General features: G+C 36.7%; 1 protein-coding gene across 4 annotated transcripts in view; it reads right to left on the reverse strand.

Moving 5' to 3' along the window:
* Positions 1-18,904, reverse strand: part of ECD (ecdysoneless cell cycle regulator) — a 32,081-nt gene that overhangs the window by 1,540 nt on the left and 11,637 nt on the right. For 3 of the 4 annotated variants that reach the window (XM_047072944.1, XM_047072945.1, XM_047072947.1), the window contains 6 exons: positions 17,060-17,145; positions 7,136-7,242; positions 6,818-7,001; positions 5,131-5,198; positions 3,424-3,638; positions 963-1,173 (listed from right to left, as the gene is read on the reverse strand). In XM_047072944.1, the coding sequence (XP_046928900.1) occupies positions 963-1,173; positions 3,424-3,638; positions 5,131-5,198; positions 6,818-7,001; positions 7,136-7,242; positions 17,060-17,145 (871 nt within the window). Of the gene's footprint in view, positions 1-889; positions 1,174-3,423; positions 3,639-5,130; positions 5,199-6,817; positions 7,002-7,135; positions 7,243-17,059; positions 17,146-18,904 lie in introns of those variants that run through there. The other variant, XM_047072948.1, reaches the window with a different exon arrangement.

Below are 18,904 nucleotides of genomic sequence, written 5' to 3' on the forward strand. Positions count from 1 at the left end.
AAATCATCAGTGCTTTGGGGAAATCAAAGTGCCTTCATCAGGAAACGTTGAGGGATAGTATGTGACGGGTCTTGATTGTCCTGTTAGGTTGGCAGCTTGCCCTGACCTGAACTGAACCCAGCATGTAGAAGGGAAAAGCACTCTCGAAAGAGAGGTCCTGAGATTTCTTCATATCTTGCAGTTAGAAGAAAACAGTTCAGGGTCCATGTGTATTACCATCTCCCAATGTTTTCGGTCTCTATGTGGGTGTGTTTGTGAGCACATGTGTACACATCCCCCAATCTGAAAATACTGACAGAAAGGGGAGTGTGCAGGATTCCTGGTTATGAGTTTCTCAAACTTACCATGGAGTAACTGTTTGCTTTTGGATTAATGTGTTGTTTTAGAAAAGAAAAGATGTGAGAGGCTAATAGAGGAGCTGCAACGTTGAACTTTGTTTCCTGGCAGTGAGTGGGGAGAGGGCTTTGCTTCTTAGAACTCCAAGGATATCTGAAAAGTGAGGCAAAACAGGGCAGGGTTCGGGAACTAAAAATGGCCGATAAATAAAATGAACTTTGGTACAGGGCCTACCTGGATAGACAATATTCATGTGGCAATGAGCTGTGAAGGTGCTAACAATAAAAAGAGCCCACTCAGTTCATGAAGCAGAATAGAAAAAACAGGTAAAACATAAAAACAAATGTATCTATTACCAGAGTGAGCCTGGTAATTGGAATAAAAAAGCAACTCATTCATTCCTTATTTTTGCCTTTAACCCTTAATAAAGATAAACTTAATGTTCTAAACATGGAGTGTGTAAATCAGGGGCTGTCCAGGAACTTGATATTCTCTCTCCTGCTGACTTCAAAACCTTTTATGTTACCTGATAGTCATCCACACTACAAATGAGCACAATCAGACTCAATATTTATTTAAGAAGAAAAAAGAGGTGAGATGTGCTGGTTAATCTTGCATCGGCTTACTTGTGGGTCTGTGATCGGTGTTATCAGGCAGCTGTACTCCCATGCTTTGTAAAAGGTTGGACGCAGGTCCTGCCAGGCCAGCTTGGGAACTATAGGATTCCAGTATGTTGGAAACCAGGTTCAGGTCTACGTCCACTGGTGTCATAACAGATCCTCCTGCACCAGAATCTTCCTCATCTGAATTATTACTGGTAGTCTGGAAGAGAGGTTCCTTATTGATAGAAAAGAAAATCATGAGATAATAGGCCATTAGGTTGGATGGTAGTTACAATAAAAACTAAACAATGTAAAATTGAATTCTAAACTAAAAAGGAAATTTCTTATCCTTAATGACAAAGTAAAAATGAAATCTAATAAACCTTACAATTTAACACACACAATAGAATGTGGTTCTAAAGATTAAAACACACTTCTTTCTAGGAAAAGTTTTTATAAATTGGACTTCTTCCCCATTCTGAAATAGCCCAAGGGAGATAACCAGGGTTAAGGAGACATATTTATAACTTACCTAAGAGTTGTAAAAGAAATAAAAATGAACATTTTATATATATATAAAAGAACCTATTTTTTTTCTAAATGAAAGAAACTAGATTTCTTTTTTTTTTTCCTCAATGAAAAAACTTCAAGTAAAAACCTGAAGTTCTGCGGAATTCAACCACAAAGATTCTGAGTTATTACCTGAGCCTGTGGTTTCACAGAATGGGGAAAGCATTTGAAAGACTGTAGTGTGATCTATAGACTATCTTTGCTATTCAAAGTGCAGTTCAAGCGTCAGTAGCACGTGCACTGCTTTGATGCTTGTTAGAAATGTAAAATCTCAGGCTTCACCCCAGACCTTACTTAACCAGAATTTTATTTTCTATATTTTACTTCTATTTTGCTTAGATCTTTAGATGGTTCATATACATACTAAAATCTAAGATACACTACTTTAGATAAATCTAACAATACGGTTTCTTGGTTTTTATGAGGTCTGGGCAATAATGGAAATGATTCTAGTTTAAATGTAGTTTAGATGATGAAAGCAAGGTGAGTAACATTCATTAAGGGCCTTATTGTGGGTTTTACTGTTGTCTCATTTGGTTCTCATGTTAATCCTACAACATAGGTATTATTGGTTAATGGATATATATTCACAGTGGGTGGCTCAACTGGATTTCAAACCCTAATCCAGAAGTTCCACTCTCCTTCATAATGTCTTTGAGGTATAGGTTAGACGCTGATGGTATAAAAACTAGGATAAAAAAGAGTGTAAGATGAAGTCTTAATTTGGTTCTAAATTAAAAAAGAAAAAAAACAAACAGTATTAAGACTTGAAAATTATTTAGATATTTAAGATCCTTTCTCTTTTTTTAAAGTCAGTGTAAGCTGCGAGTAGTAGAATGCAACTGCATAATCTGACCACATCGCATGACTTTTTAAATACTGATAACAGAAGAACTAATATAATTAAACTTAAGGGGCATCTCAGTGGCTCAGTTGGTTAAGCGTCCAACTTTGACTCAGGTCATGATCTCGCAGTTTGTGAGTTTGAGCCCCCCATCAGGATCTCTGCTGTCAGCCTGGAGCCCGCTTTGGTTCCTCTGTCCCCCTCTATTTGCCCCTCCCCAACTTGTGTTCACGCTCTCTCTCTCTCTCTCTCAAAAATAAACAAACATTAAAAATTTTTTATTTTTTTTTATTTATTTTTTTTAACATTTATTTATTTTTGAGACAGACAGAGCATGAACGGGGGAGGGTCAGAGAGAGGGAGACACAGAATCTGAAATAGGCTCCAAGCTCTGAGCTGTCAGCACAGAGCCTGACACGGGGCTCGAAGTTACAGACCGCAAGATCATGACCTGAGCTGAAGTTGGCTGCTTAACCGACTGAGCCACCCAGGCGCCCCAACATTAAAAATTTTTTTAAAAACTTAAAAAATAAAGGGGCGCCTGGGTGGCTCAGTCGGTTGAGCAGCTTCGGCTCAGGTCATGATCTCACAGTTTGTAAGTTCGAGCCCCGTGTTGGGCTCTGTGTTGATAGCTCAGAGCCTGGAGCCTGTTTTGGATTCCATGTCTCCCGCTCTCTCTCTCTGCTCCTCCCCCACTCGTGCTATCTCTCTCTCTCTCTTTCTCAAAAATAAACATTAAAGAAAAAAATTTTTTAATAAAAATTAAAAATTAATTTTAATAATACATTTATAAATTTAATACACTTATAAGTAATAAATGTAATACATCAAAAATAAAATAAATTATATTTAGGAGAGTAAAGTTAATAATCTTTCATCCTAATAGTTAGGGAAACATTAGCTATCTTACATTCTTATTTATTTCAAATAAAAAAATCAAATTTATCACCAAAAAATGATCACAAATCAAAAAAAGGAAAGAAAAAGAGAAACTAAGATAAAATATAGTTTTAGCTTTCCTTCATAATATTAAGATACTCAGACACGGGAAAAGGTTAAACACACACATACCATTTGCTTCTGGGTGGTGAAACTTTTGCCAATGCTGGTATTTGCCAATTCCTGGTCCATCTGGGCCATGTATGACTTGAGATCATTAAGAGTTCCTTTTAAAGATGCTTCTTCCCCAGTCCCCTGTGTTTTAAGATCCAAGTCATCATCACTGTCTAAACATTCAAAGTCTTCATCATCCAGATCATCAGAATCTGATTCATGAGGTCTTGGCCCTACACAGACCCCAACACAGAAAGAGCCACATGGTAATTTCTTCTTGAGTAGTTATACCTTTCAAAAGAGTTAAATATTATCTTCATAAAAGGACCAATATACACAAATTAACTTCATAAAAACCCCTTCCAGAAAGTGGTACTGCTGGCAGATATTTTCAGAAAAGTACATAGGCTGAACTGGAAAAAAAAAAAATTTTTTTTTAAATGAGAATTCAATTACTAAAATTTTTTTAAAAATTTAAAAACTACATGAATATATTTTGATACAAATATTCAAGCCATACAGAGTTATTGTCTCACAGCTCACTCTCTTCCCAGAGTTAAACATCTTTTAACAGTTTGGTGGGCATCCAGGCCTTTATGTAGTCCTACACATATGTATATAAACATAAGGTTCTTTTTTTTTTTCACATACATACATATTGAACTATGGTTTGCTTTTCCACTTATTTATATGTCTTGGAAGTCCTTCTTTGTGAAAACATAGATGGACCTTATTCTTTCTTAAGAATGCACAATGTTTGGGGCACCTGGGTGGCTCAGTCGGTTAAGCGTCCGACTGGCTCAGGTCGTGATCTGGCGGTTCGTAGGTTCAAGCCCCACGTCAGGCTCTGTGCTGACAGCTCAGAGCCTGGAGCCTGTTTTGGGTTCTGTGTCTCTCTCTCTCTCTCTGACCCTCCCCCGTTCATGCTCTGTCTCTCTCTGTCTCAAAAATAAATAAATGTTAAAAAAAAATTTTTTAAAAATGCACAATGTTTCATAACACAAACGTACTACAATTTTTTTAACCATTTCCTTCTCCATGGACATTTGGGATATTCTAATTTTTTGCTATTAACAATGTTGCAATCACCATCTTAGCACATTATGTCTTTTTCATAGTGAAAATTCCTGGCAATACATTACTAAGTCAAAGGTTATAAATTTTCTAGGATACCAAACCACCGTTGAGAAAGACAACTTACAGTTCCACGCTCACGGTTTGACAGTGCCCATTTCTTCAGCTCTTGAGAAAACTGGGTATTGCCAGTCTTTAAAATCTTTGCCAATATGATCGGCAAAAAAATAAGTTCTTATTTTGTATTGTGTATTCACTTACTAGAAACAGTTAAGTCTTTTCAAATATTTGTCTATATTTCTTCTTCAAGGCACTGCCTATTTAAATCCTTTGTTGACTTTTAAATTTGGGCTATTTGTCTTTTTATTATTAGTGTTAAGTACAGTAAGTCTAAAAGAGAATAAACAGTATTAACATGGAAACCATATCTGGCCACATAGCATTCACTCATTCAAATAATGAACGAGCAGCAACTATGTCCGGCACTGAGCTAAGCATTCTCTGCAAAATCATTCAACTGGGCAGAAGTTCATGGTTGAAAGCAACTTAAAATCATGAAGAAAAAGCAAATACTTTGACTTCCAATGCTCCAGTGCTCTAGCCACAGCCTTGTAGTTTCAAAATGAAAATAAACATCGTACTGTAACTTACCTAAAATCTTGTCAAAATAATTAAGAAAAGAATCTGCATCAAAAGTGATTGGAGCCTCAGAAGGTTCTCTGCAAGGTTAAAGGAAAAAGACCATTTATCCTAAACATAACTCTTTGGAACTTTTTTTAAAGCAGTGCCATTCTTAGGAACACTACCAGATATAGGATCTCAAGAGGTACACCAAGAAAAACTGTAGTTTAAATGGTCTTGAGGGCAAAAGAAATGGGAAAGACTGATGTAAGAAAAGTAAAAATTGCACTTTGTTTATGCACATTAAACTTATGCCAATTTAGGGACCTACCCACCATCCACCTCCCACAAGATATATATAGCATTAGCAGAAGAAATCACTTATCTGAGTTAATTTACATAAAGTCTATTTCTTTAAGAACTAAACCTTTAAAAGTAAATAAGAATATACCTTTCTTTATCTCTGCTTTCTTAGAGAATACTGAACATAAATTTTAATCTTCTTATGAGGCTTAAGAGCATCAACATGAATAAAGATATATTTGCTATACAAGTAACAATTCCATCTATCTTATTTTCTTACATTTATTTGCCAAATGTAACTTCCCATTTCTCCTGTTATTATTTCTTTCTCTGATGAACTCTTTTATTCCCCTCTTTTGAGTGTGAAGCTTACAATCTGCTTGTTGGGTAGCAGATCTGAAGTGTGGGTTTGCTGAGAGCTAGATGTTAAGAGTCCATAAGGTTCTGAGTAAAAGTTTAAAGAGTAAAATGCAGTTTCCTTGCACAGCTCTGGGATGGAAGCTTTTAGATCTGTTGAGCAGTCTCTCTGACTTACTTTAAGAATTGCTGGGAAAGCAAGCTGGTGCAGCCACTCTGGAAAACAGTATGGGGGGTCCTCAAAAAAACTAAAAATAGAACTACCCTACAACCCAGCAATTGCACTACTAGGTATTTATCCAAGGGATACAGGTGTGCTGTTTTGAAGGGACACATGCACCCCCATGTTTACAGCAGCACTATCAACAACAGCCGAAGCATGGAAAGAGTCCAAATGTCCATCGATGGATGAATGGATAAAGAAGATGTGGTATATATATATATATATATATATATATATATAAGGGAGTATTACTCGGCAATCAAAAAGAATGAAATCTTGCCATTTGCAACTATGTGGATGGAACTGGAGGGTATTATGCTAAGTGAAATTAGTCAATCAGAGAAAGACAAAAATCATATGACTTCACTCATATGAGAACTTTAAGAGACAAAACAGATGAACATAAGGAAAGGGAAACAAAAATCATATAAAACCAGGGAGGGGGACAAAACAGAAGAGACTCATAAATATGGAGAACAAACTGAGGGTTACGGGAGGGGTTGTGGGAGGGGGATTGGGCTAAATGGGTAAGGGGCACTAAGGAATCTACTCCTATAATTATTGTTGCACTATATGCTATATGCTAACTAATTTGGATATAAATTTTAAAAAAATAAATAAAACAAGTTAAAAAAAAAAAAAGAATTGCAAAGGATCAGGCTATTAAAAATATGACTCCAAAAAAGTCATCAGGGTACTAGGCACCAAAAGAGGGAAACATAGCAGTACAAAAAAAAAAAAAAAAAAAAAAAATAGAGTGGAAATGGCAATGACTAGATGACTTTAACATCTGGGTTTTAACTACTTAGATATTTAGACTTTAACACAAATTACCGAGGCAGCTCTGCTCCTTTGTGGGTTGAGACTTTAGATATGAAAGCTTTCATGCTCTCTGAGACTTGAGTCAAGTCATAGTTCTGTTCCTCCTTCTTGGAAATGGGCTCTGCTTCTTTTTTGCCAGCAGCTTCCTGCAGTAGCTGGTCCAGCTGATCTGGTGAGAGATCTAACCACTGGTCATCTGAAAAAGAAGAAAACATGATACTGCCATACTGTACTCACATGGCAGGTACTCTCAGAGAAGGGCCCTATGAGACCTAGCGGAATATTTTAATTTTTCCTCACCCTTCTGCGCTCTCTTGGCCCATGACTTACCATCTTCTGGGGGAAGATTAGCTTCTTCCTTCTTAAGCTCTTCTATATCAAATGGTGTGGTCTGTAATAAGGTTAAGATTTCTTCACCTGGGCTCAGAGCAAGAGAGCTATAAAAAATAAAAGACATGGGGATTTTTTTATAAGACAGCTCAGAATAATAATCACAAAAAAATATTTTAAAGCTGGAGGCAATTATCTAGTCTAATTTGTTTTTAAGCAATTGTTTTAAGTTAGAGACCCCTTTTTCTCAAATAAAATCTTACCAGTAACTCTAAAATATAAAAGAGCTCAAAGAAAAAATGCTTTGTACAGCAAAGGAAACCATCTACAAACTGAAAAGGCAACCTACTGAATGGGAGAAAATATTTACAAAAACATATATCTGATAAAGGGTTAACATCCAAAATATATAAAGGACTCATGCAACTTGATAGGAAAAAACAAATGTGATTTAAAAATGGGCTGAGGACCTGAATAAACATTTTTCTAAAGAAGGTGTACAAATGGCCAACAGGTACATGAAAAGGCACTCAACATCACTAATCATCAGGAAATGCAAATCAAAATGAAAATGAGATATCACTTCACACCAGTCAGAATGGCTACCACCAAAAAGACAAGAGAGAATAAGCATTGGTAAGGATGTGGAGAGAAGGGAACCCTTGTGCACCGTTGGTGAGAATGTAAATTGGTGTAACCACTATGGAAAAAAGTATGGAGGTTCCTCAAAAAATTAAAAATAGAACTACCATATGATCCAACAATTCTACTTCTGGGTATATATGTAAAGAATATTGAAGAGATACCTGTATTCCCATATTCACTGCAGCATTACTCACAATAGCTAAGATATAGAAACAACCTAAGTGTCCCATCAATGGATGAATAAAGAAGATGTGCTATATTAATGCAATGGAATATTATTCAGAGAAATATATATGAGAAAGAAGGAAATCCTATTATTTGTGAAATGGATTGACCTTGAGGGTATTATGCTAATTGAATAAACCAGACAGAGAAAGACAAATACTGCATGGTATCACATATATGTGGAATCTAAAAAAAGTAAAGCTCATAGGAACAGAATAGATCAGTAGTTGCCAGGGAGTAGGAGGTGAGAGAAATAAGGAGAGGTTGGTAAAAGGGTAGATAGTTTCTGAATACAGTCTGAGGATCTAATGTAAAACATGGTACCCATAGTTGATAACACTGTATTATATAATTGAAATCTGTTAAGAGAGTAGAACTTAAATGTTCTCACTGCTCCCCCAAAAAGATAAATATATGAGGTGATGGAATTGTCAATTAACTAGTTAGTGATAATCCCTTCACATGCACATATCTCAAATCACCATGAAAAAACAAATCACCATGATATACACTTTAAATATCTTTAGATTTTATTTCTCAATTATATCTCAATAAAGATAAAAAAAAACTGCTTTGATTAAAATGGAGTCTGGAGGCTCAGAGATATATCTACTTCACCTTTGCCTTTCACTCTGCAGCAGGCTGCATGGAACACCATCTTGAAGGTGCTGACTTAGTGCAACTCTTTTAATTTATATATAGCATATATATATGAGGAAAATACAAACTAAAATGAATCTTGCATGTATAATATGCTAGGCTAGCACTTTAAATACATTTTCTTATTGGGGCGCCTAAGTGGCTCAGTCAGTTAAGTGTCCAACTTCAGCTCAGGTCATGATCTCACGGTTCATGAGTTCGAGCCCTGAGTTGAGCTCTGTGCTGACAGCTCAGAGGCTCCAGGCTCTTTCTCTCTCTCTCTTCTTTCTCTCTCAAAAATAAACATTCAGGGGCGCCTGGGTGGCGCAGTCGGTTAAGCGTCCGACTTCAGCCAGGTCACGATCTCGCGGTCCGTGAGTTCGAGCCCCGTGTCAGGCTCTGGGCTGATGGCTCAGAGCCTGGAGCCTGCTTCCGATTCTGTGTCTTCCTCTCTCTCTGCGCCTCCCCCGTTCATGCTCTGTCTCTCTCTGTCCCAAAAATAAATAAACGTTAAAAAAATAAAATAAAATAAAATAAAATAAATAAACATTCAAAAATTTTTTACAAAAATCCTCAACAAGATATTAGCCAACCAGATCCAACAATACATTAAAAAAATTATTCACCATGACCAAGCGGGATTTATACCTGGGATGCAGGGCTGGTTCAATATCCACAAAACAATCAATGTGATTCATCACATCAATAAAAGAAAGGACAAGAACCATATGATCCTCTCAATAGATGCAGAGAAAGCATCTGACAAAATACAACATCCTTTCTTGATAAAAACCCTCAAGAAAGTAGGGATAGAAGGATCATACTTAAACATCATAAAAGCCATATACGAAAGACCCAACACTAATATGATATTCAATGGGGAAACACTGAGAGCTTTCCCCCTAAGGTCAGGAACAAGATAGGGATGTCTACTCTGGCCACTGTTATTCAACACATTGGAAGTCTTAGCCTCAGCAATCAGACAACACAAAGAAATAAAAGGCATCCAAATCGGCCAGGAGGTGGTCAAACTTTCACTCTTCACAGATGACATGGTACTCTACATGGAAAACTCAAACGTTTCCACCAAAAAACTGCTAGAACTGATTCATGAATTCAGCAAAGTTGCAGGATATAAAATCAATGCACAGAAATTGGTTGCATTCCTACATACCAACAACGAAACAACAGAAAGAGAAATCAAGGAATCGATCCTATTTACAACTGCACCAAAAACCATAAAATACCTAGGAATAAATCTAACCAAAGAGGTGAAAAATCTATATACTGAAAATATAGAAAGCTTATGAAAGAAATTGAAGAAGACACACAAAAAAAATGGCAAAATATTCCATGCTCCTGGATAGGAAGAACAAATATTGTTAAAATGTCAATACTACCCAAAGCAATCTACATATGCAATGCAATCCCTATCAAAATAACACCGGCATTCTTCACAGAGCTAAAATAAACAATCCTAAAATTTGTATGGAAGCAGAAAAGACCCCGAATAGCCAAAGCAATCTTGAGAAAGAAAACCAAAGCAGGAGGCAGCATAATCCCAGACTTTAAGCTGTATTACAAAGCTGTAATCATCAAGACAGTATGGTACCGGCACAAGAACAGACACTCAGATCGATGGAACAGAATAGAGAACTCAGAAATGGACCCAAAAACATGGCCAACTAATCTTTGACAAAGCAGGAAAGAATATTCAGTGGAATAAAGACAGTCTCTCCAGCAAGTGGTGCTGGGAAAACTGGACAGCGACATGCAGAAGAATGAACCTGGACCACTTTCTTACACCATACACAAAAATAAACTCAAAATGGATGAAAGACCTAAATGTAAGACAGGAAGCCATCAAAATCCCCGAGGAGAAAGCAGGCAAAAACCTTTGATCTTGGCTGCAGCAACTTCTTACTCAACATGTCTCTGGAGGCAAGGGAAACAAAAGCAAAAATTAACTACTGGGACCTCATCAACATAAAAAGCTTCTGCACAGCAAAGGGAACAATCAGCGAAACTAAAAGGCAACCAACAGAATGGGAGAAGATATTTACAAATGACATATCAGATAAAGTGTTAGTATCCAAAATCTATAAAGAACTTATCAAACTCAACACCCAAAAACAAATAATCCAGTGAAGAAATGGGCAAAAGACATGAATAGACACTTCTCCAAAGAAGACATCTAGATAGCCAACTGACACATGAAAAAATGCTCAACATCACTCATCATCAGGGAAACACAAATCAAAACCACAATGAAATACCACTTCACACCTGTCAGAATGGCTAACATTAACAACTCAGGCAACAGCAGATGTTGGTGAGGATGTGGAAAAAGAGGATCTCTTTTGCACTGTTGGTGGGAATGTAAACTGGTGCAGCCACTCTGGAAAACAGCATGGAGGTTCCTCAAAAAATTAAAAATAGAACTACCTTATGACCCAGCAATTGCACCACTAGGTATATATCCAAGGGATACAGGTATGCTGTTTCAAATGTTTATAACAACACCATCAACAACAGCCAAAGTATGGAAAGAGCCCAAATGTCCACCGATGGGTGAATGGATAAAGATGTGGTATATATATATACAATGGAGTATTACTCAGCAATAAAAAGAATGAAATCTTGCCATTTGCAACTATGTGGATGGAACTAGAGGGTATTATGCTAAGTGAAATTAGTCAGAGAAAGACAAATATCATATGCTTCACTCATATGAGGACTTTAAGACACAGAACACATGAACATAAGGGAAGGGAAACAAAAATCATATAAAAAGAGGGAGGGGGACAAAACATAAGAGACTCTTAAAAATGGAGAACAAACAGAGGATAACTGGAGGGGTTGTGGGAGGGGGATGGGCTAAACGGGGAAGGGGAATTAAGGAATCTACTCCTGAAATCATTGTTGTACTATATGCTAACTAGCTTGGATGTAAATTAAAAAAAATTTTTTTAAATACATTTTCTTATTTAGTCCTCTAATTACTATTATAAGTGATAATCCTGTTTTATAGAGGAGAAAACCAGAGCGCTGTGATATTCTATAACTTTTACAAGGTCACTGAGTTGGACAGCAAAAGCTTGAAATCAAGTCTTCTGATACTATTTTATGATCTTCCTACAATAAACTAACGAGGAAATATGCACAGAAATTATCTATATAATGAGCATACTATTTTATGATGGCAAGGTAACCTGTTTTGTTTTTTTTTAATGTTTACTTATTTTTGAGAGAGAGACAGAGTGTGAGCGGGGGAGGGGCAGACAGCAAGGAAGACAAAGAATCTGAAGCAGGCTCCAGGCTCTAAGCTGTCAGCACAGAACACGACGTGGAGCTCAAGCTCACAAATCACGAGGTCATGACCTGAGCTGAAGTCAGACGCTTAACGGACTGAGCCACCCAGGCACCCCAATGTGACCTATTACATAAATTAATGGAAACCTGAACCCTGTCTGAGCTATTTAAAAAAATTTTTTTAATATTTATTTTTGAGAGAGAAAGAGCACGAGTGAGGGAGGGGCAGAAAAAGAGGGAGACACAGAATCCAAAGCAGGCTCAGCCCAACACAGGGCTGGAACTCACGAACCGCTAGATCATGACCTGAGCCAAAGTTGGAGGCTTAACCAACTAAGTCACCCATGCTTCCCTGACCTATTGAGAATGGAGCAAATCAAGTTATAGAATGGACTTACATTTATTTAATAAAGATCTGCATACCTTGCTAAATCATGTGGGTGACAGGAAATCATCCCTACTCCATATTATGGAAATATTATTAGGAGAGAGAAAAGAAATACACAAATAATCATAACAAGTTACAAAATATAAAATCATATAGGAATACCAATGCTATGTAGAGTCACAGGAGATGATTACATTAACTACAAGAAAATTAAAAAGGAAAAGAGGTAATGGACGTAGTTGAGTTAGGACTTAAAGAATGGGTAAGATTTTGACAAGGAAGATAGGGTAGAGAAACTTCAGGCAAGAGGGGAAACGAACATTTGTATAGAGGCAGAGAATTGAGGAACATGTTCACAAAGCAAATGGTGTTCAGTGTGGCTTAAGTGGGGCAGACAGGGCTGAACAGATGGACTGAAATGAGAGCACAGTGAGCCTGAAATGGCTAAGTTTGGACTCAATGAAATAAGCAGTAGGTGATCACTGACGGCTTCTTTTTTATTTTTAATTTTTGTTTTAAGAGATTTAAATAGTGCAGACAAGTCTAAAAGATGACAAAAAAAAAAAAGATGATATAGCATATCTTTACCCACCTAGAATTATAATATTGTTATACTTCTAATCTAAAGGTATGATTATACTTTGACACTTAACATAAAAAATTAAACAAGTAACATATACATTTCCTTAAAAATTATACATAAAGCTAATATTTTTCCTTTGATGACCAACACTATCAGTTCCAATCCATCTTGTTGCTACCCAGAAATGATTGCTCTCACAAATACCCTTCTGGTCCACTGAGTGTGTATATGTGTGAATGTCTGTGTGTGTGCGCACACACATGTGTACGTATCTATGTTGTAACTGCTGTTTGTTCTCTTTCCCTGGAATTTTATCCCCCCAAATACCTGTATGCCTCATTCCCTCACTTCACTTATGTGTCTTCTCAAACTAAACCTCCTTGGAAAGTCCTCCTCGGCCAAACTATCTAGAAGAGCAGCCTAGACTTCTCTGTCCCCACACGCTGTTTTTTTTCTTTAAAGCACTGATCACCATCTAACAGCCTATAGTGATTTATTATCTTTCTCCTACATTAGCACGTAAACTCCATAAGGGCAGGGAGACTTTGGATTTGCTTGCTGTATCCCTAGTGCCTGGAAATAATAAATATTGGTTGAATGAATTAATATATACATGTCTATAAGTAATATATAGTATTTTATGTATTAAAACTTTTTATATGTAATAGAATCCATACTGTACACATTTACAATATCCTTTTTTCATTCAACATCATGTTTACAAGACGTATTTATTTAGATCAGTGGTTTTTAACTGGGGACAATTTTGCCCCCAGAGGACATTTGCAATGTCTGATGATATTTTTGGTTGTCACAATTGGGGGCAGGGTGGACAGCTACTGGCATTTACTAGGTAGAAGCCAGAGATGCTGCTAAACATCCTATAATGCACACAACAGTCTCCCATAACAAGGAATTATCTTGTACAAAATGTCAACAATGCCAAGGTTTAGAAACCTTGGATTGGTTTACATATATTTAGCTAATCTCTGGTTACGTAATGGATAGTAGTCTATCCTACAAACACACCGCAATCCATTTATCTACTATTGATGGATACTTACACTGTTCAATTTTTCACTATTACAATCTCTAATAAATTTTAGGAGAGGGGGTAATATGATTAAAGATATATTTCAAGCATATTCTCTGGCTCTAATGGTTGCATTGGAAGTGGAGAGTCACTAGAGGTTGGGAAGCAAGTTTAGGTATCGTTATAGTTCAAGAAATAAGTGTTAAAATATATATATACATATTAGAGTAGGTAGGCAGCAAAAGAGAAAAATGTAAGACACAAGATAACAATAAAAAGGATTTAGGGGGCAGCCTGGGTGGCTCAGTGAGTTAAGCATCTGACTCTTGATTTTGGCTCAGGTCATTATCTCATGTTTCATGCGATGGAGCCCCATGTCAGGCTCTGCATTGACACGGGGCCTGCTTGGGATTCTCTCTCTCCCCCTCTCTCTGCCCCTCCCCTGCTAATGCACATGCACTCTCTTTCCTTCTCTCTCAAAATAAATTAAAAAAAAAAAAAAAAAAAAGATCTAGGGACTGGATCAAACGAGAGCCAGGAGGTCTAGGTGATAAGAAGGATGGTAGTCTATTAAAAAAGAGAGTGGGAAACAGTCTCTGACATTAATCTAAGTATTAAAAAAAAAAACCAAAAAACTGGGAATTCAAGAACAGGTCTGGAGGGAGATGTGAGTTTGGTTTTAAATTGTTTAGAAGTTATCCTGGTTTGGGGAACAGGAGTCTCTTCTGCAGCACTATTTACAATGTTGGACATTTAAGCTACTTATAATTCTTTCTCCAATAGTAAAGGTATGTTGAGTAAGTCATGGTACATCCATTTGCTGAAATGTTGTGCAGCTCTTTAAAATTACACTTATAGAGGCGCCTGGGTGGCTCAATCGGTTAAGCGTCTAACTTCACCTCAGGTCACTATCTCATAATTTGTGGGTTTGAGCCCTGTGTCGGACTCTGCACTGACAGCAGGGAGCCTGCTTGGGATTCTCTCTCTCCCTCCCTCTCTGCCTATCCCCCACTCATGTTCTCTCCCTCAAAATAAATATGTAAACTTTAAGAAAAAATAAAATAAAATTACATTTATAAATACTTTTTAATGTCATTGGAAAATGTAAGATGGTAATAAGTAAAATTATGGGCAGGATACAAAATTTTTATATAGTACAATTTAAAAAAAAATCAACTAGATGGATATGGGGAAAAAAATCCTGGAATGCAGTAGATCAAAATGATAATAGTAGTTGACTTTCTGATATATATTTTTTCCTTATTACATCTTTATTTGCTATAATGAGTGAACACATTACTTTTGTAACAACAACAAACTTCATTATCTATCTATTTAATATTTGTTTATTTTGAAAGAGAAAGAGATAGCACGTGCAAGCAGGGAAGGGGCAGAGACAGAGGGCCAGAGAATCCCAAGCTGTCTCTTCACTGTCAGTGCAGAGCCCGATGCAGGGCTCAAACTCACAAAACTTGAGATCATGACCTGAGCCAAAATCAAGAGCCACATGCTTAACTGACTGAGCCCCCAGGTGCCCTAACAAACTTCCATTATTTAAAAATAACTACCTAACCACCAATCTATCTTATTTTGTGTGAGGTGCCCTGATTCTCCTACACATGAGTCTAATTTTCTAACATCTCTTTAACCCAAGTCTGTAAGGTGACGTGTCTTCACAGACAGAGTGGCCCACGGAGGTGGATGGGAATCATCTGGGGCAGATTCTCCTAAACATGAGGCCACCTCTTTTCCTCTTCTGACTCTCGAGCAAGTTTTCTGAAATGATTCCCTAAGAAGGCATCCTCTTTTTACCATCAATTACTGCCATAAAACTGATGGGAGCAGGACAACGACACAGGCAGACACTTCTGAAAGAGTAAAGACTGCTGTAAAGTCATTATTATCTCACAAACACTGAGGTTAGAGTTCTCTCAGCATCAACTTTGCTTCACCAGTCCTCAAAGAACATTCTATTACACAAATAAGTGATGTTTGAGATGTAAGCAAAATGAATGAAGTTCAAAACCAATTAAGTTTCCTCCAGGGAAAAAAGAAAAAAAAGTCCAACAAATGAAAAACACATACAACTTGGGACGTTTTAACCATGATATATACAAAAGCCATTGCTTTTATATTATTTAATAGCTTTGAGTATCTCACATTCAATTTTACAAACATAAATTGAGTTTTTTCCAATACTCAAAATCTGACCTTTGATTCCTGAGCTCAATAAGACCAAAGTTTTCTGCTTGAGCTCTATTTTCCTTGGTGCTGCACTGACTAGGAAGTGACCTCAGGTGACAACTCAGATAATGAGGACCTCATCTATTGTGATTTTCTTCTTTCAAAGGGTTCTATTTCCTTCAATTTTGGCCCAATTTTGTTGTTCTACTGTGTCTTCAAATAACTGTTTCTTAAATTCCATCCAGGGTTTATAATTACACTTGGCAGGGGGTTAGTTGGATATGTTACTCCACCATTATGAGAACTTGACTTTATAAAATTTTAAAAGTGTGCCATTTCCTGCCAACCCTGTGTTCATTTCTTTCTTTTTCTAGGCAATGTATGGCAGGTTAGAATGAGATGTGATTTGAAAGCTGACTGCCTGCTTTATCCTATGTTTCAGCCTCTCCTAAATGTAGCTAAACACAGTCAAGGGCTCCTACAGGAATTAAGCACATGCTCGATATCAGACTGCCTGAGTTCAAATCCTAGATCTGTCACTAATTAGCTGTGTGAACTTTGGCAAACTACTTAATCTCTCTTGGCCTCAGCTGTATCTAGGGAATGATAATAATCATACTTATTTCACAGGACTATAAGAGAGATCAAACAAATTTTTAAGTACCAATACACTTTGTAAGTACCAATAAACATTAGCCGTTAGGTGATGATGATGATGACGGGTGCCAGATCCAGTGATCTTCTGTAGCAACACCTCCTCTCTCCCAGTTCATCCCCTTCAGCAGTCATGATCCTTGCCGTTAACTCTTTAAATACAGCAATTCCAATTTCTGCAACTATCTCAGGAGTGAACAACTCCTTAACATCTGGCAGGTTACCACTCTTGCTGCCATGGTTAGGTAGTGATAAACTCACCTTTCTGGCCGGTTTACTGAGAGTTGGAAGTAGTTCTTTGCCATTTCTAGCCTTGCCTGGTACTGAGCAGAACCTTCTATCAGACCCTGAAAGAAAAAAATCATAACATTATTTACATGGTATCACTGAAATTACCCACTCACCAGCAATTTTCAGGGAGGCAGTGTATGATATGTTGTTCAGGAATCACGAGGCCTGAGTCCTAGTCCCTGTTTTGTCATTAATGTACCTGTTTGGGCTCCATTTTCTCCAAACAAGGGGACTAGGCTCTATGTAGTGGTTCCTAATCCTTTTCACCATTAAAGACCTCTTTCCAATTTGGAAGATTTTCTACCATTTTCTAGTACTTTATTGGTTATTAAGAAACAATTGATTTGTAATTAATTTATAAAACAAAGTACAAATAGAACCAAAAAATAGCATAATCTCATTTTCACTGCCATTTCTGCTTTTCACATGCATGTTTATTTTGGCATTTGTACTTAATATTTTACACTCTTTCAAAAATATACTATGATATCATAAGCACTTTTCTATATTGCTACAGTCTTTATATGATATTTAAAAAAATTTTTAATTCCAGTATAATTAACATACAGTATTATATTAGTTTCAGGTATATAACATAATAATTCTATACATTACTCAGTGCTCATCACAAGAATTGTATTCTTAATCCTCTTCACCTACTTCACCCATCCTCCCACCTGCCCTCTGATATCCATAGCTAAGAGTTTGGTTTTTTGTTTGTTTAGTTTGTTTGTTGAATTCCACATGAGTGAAAGCATATGGTATTTGTCTTTCTCTGACTGACTTATTTCACTTGGCATTCTACCCTCTAGAACCATCCATTTTGTTGCAAATGGCAAGATTTCATTCTTTTTACGGCTGAGTAATGTTCCATTGCATATGTGTGCGTGTGCGTGTGTATACACATACCATACCTTCTTTATCTATTTATCTAGTGATGGACACTTGGGTTGGTTCCCTTGGCTATAAATAATCTTGGCTATAAATAATGCTGCAAAAAACAAAGCAATACATGTATCCCTTTGAATTCGTGTTTTCATTTTTGGGGGGTAAATACCAGTAGTGAAATTACTGGATCATATGATAATTCTATTTTTAATTTCTTGAGAAACCTCCATACAGTTTTCCACAGTGGCTGTACCAGTTTGCATTCTCATCCATGGTGCGTGAGGGTTCCTTTTCTCCACATCCACACCAACACCTGTTGTTTCTTGTGTTTTAGATTTTAGCCATTCTGATTTAGCCTCACCATCTCTGAGGGTTAGTGATGTTGAGCATCTTTTCATTTATTTGTTGGCCATCTGTATGTCTTTGGAGAAATGTCTGTTCATATACCATCATATTCTTAATGGACTTTTCTACTTCTTGGATGTTTCCTTAAAATAGATTATTCAAAGTAAAGGTTCTGAGTTTGAACCTTTCTATAGCTCCTGGAACACACTAGCAAATTACTTTCCAGTTAAAGTTCTATCAATATGCAATGTTACCAGCAATGTATAGGGAGTATTAATTTGTACTTTCAATAGCATTAAGCCTCATTCAGATCCTTTTTCACATATGTGAAAAACTATTATTCTGTTGATACATATATCTTTACTACTTGTGAGAGTAAATATTTTACAAGAAATTTATTAGTTGTCTTTTTGTAATTTTTTTAATCCGTGTCTTTGCTCATTTTCTATTTGGTGTCTTCATATTTGCCTTATGATTTGCATAAATTGCTCTTCAGATACAAATGATAACTATCATAATTTTATATAAACATTATTAACTTTTCTAAAATATTGGAAACAGTTCATAGTCACTCCCTCATTA

Source organism: Lynx rufus, unplaced genomic scaffold, assembly GCF_022079265.1.
Source record: "Lynx rufus isolate CCGP_SWC_20201006 ecotype Redwood Valley unplaced genomic scaffold, mLynRuf1.p SCAF_11, whole genome shotgun sequence".
Taxonomy (NCBI): domain Eukaryota; kingdom Metazoa; phylum Chordata; class Mammalia; order Carnivora; family Felidae; genus Lynx; species Lynx rufus.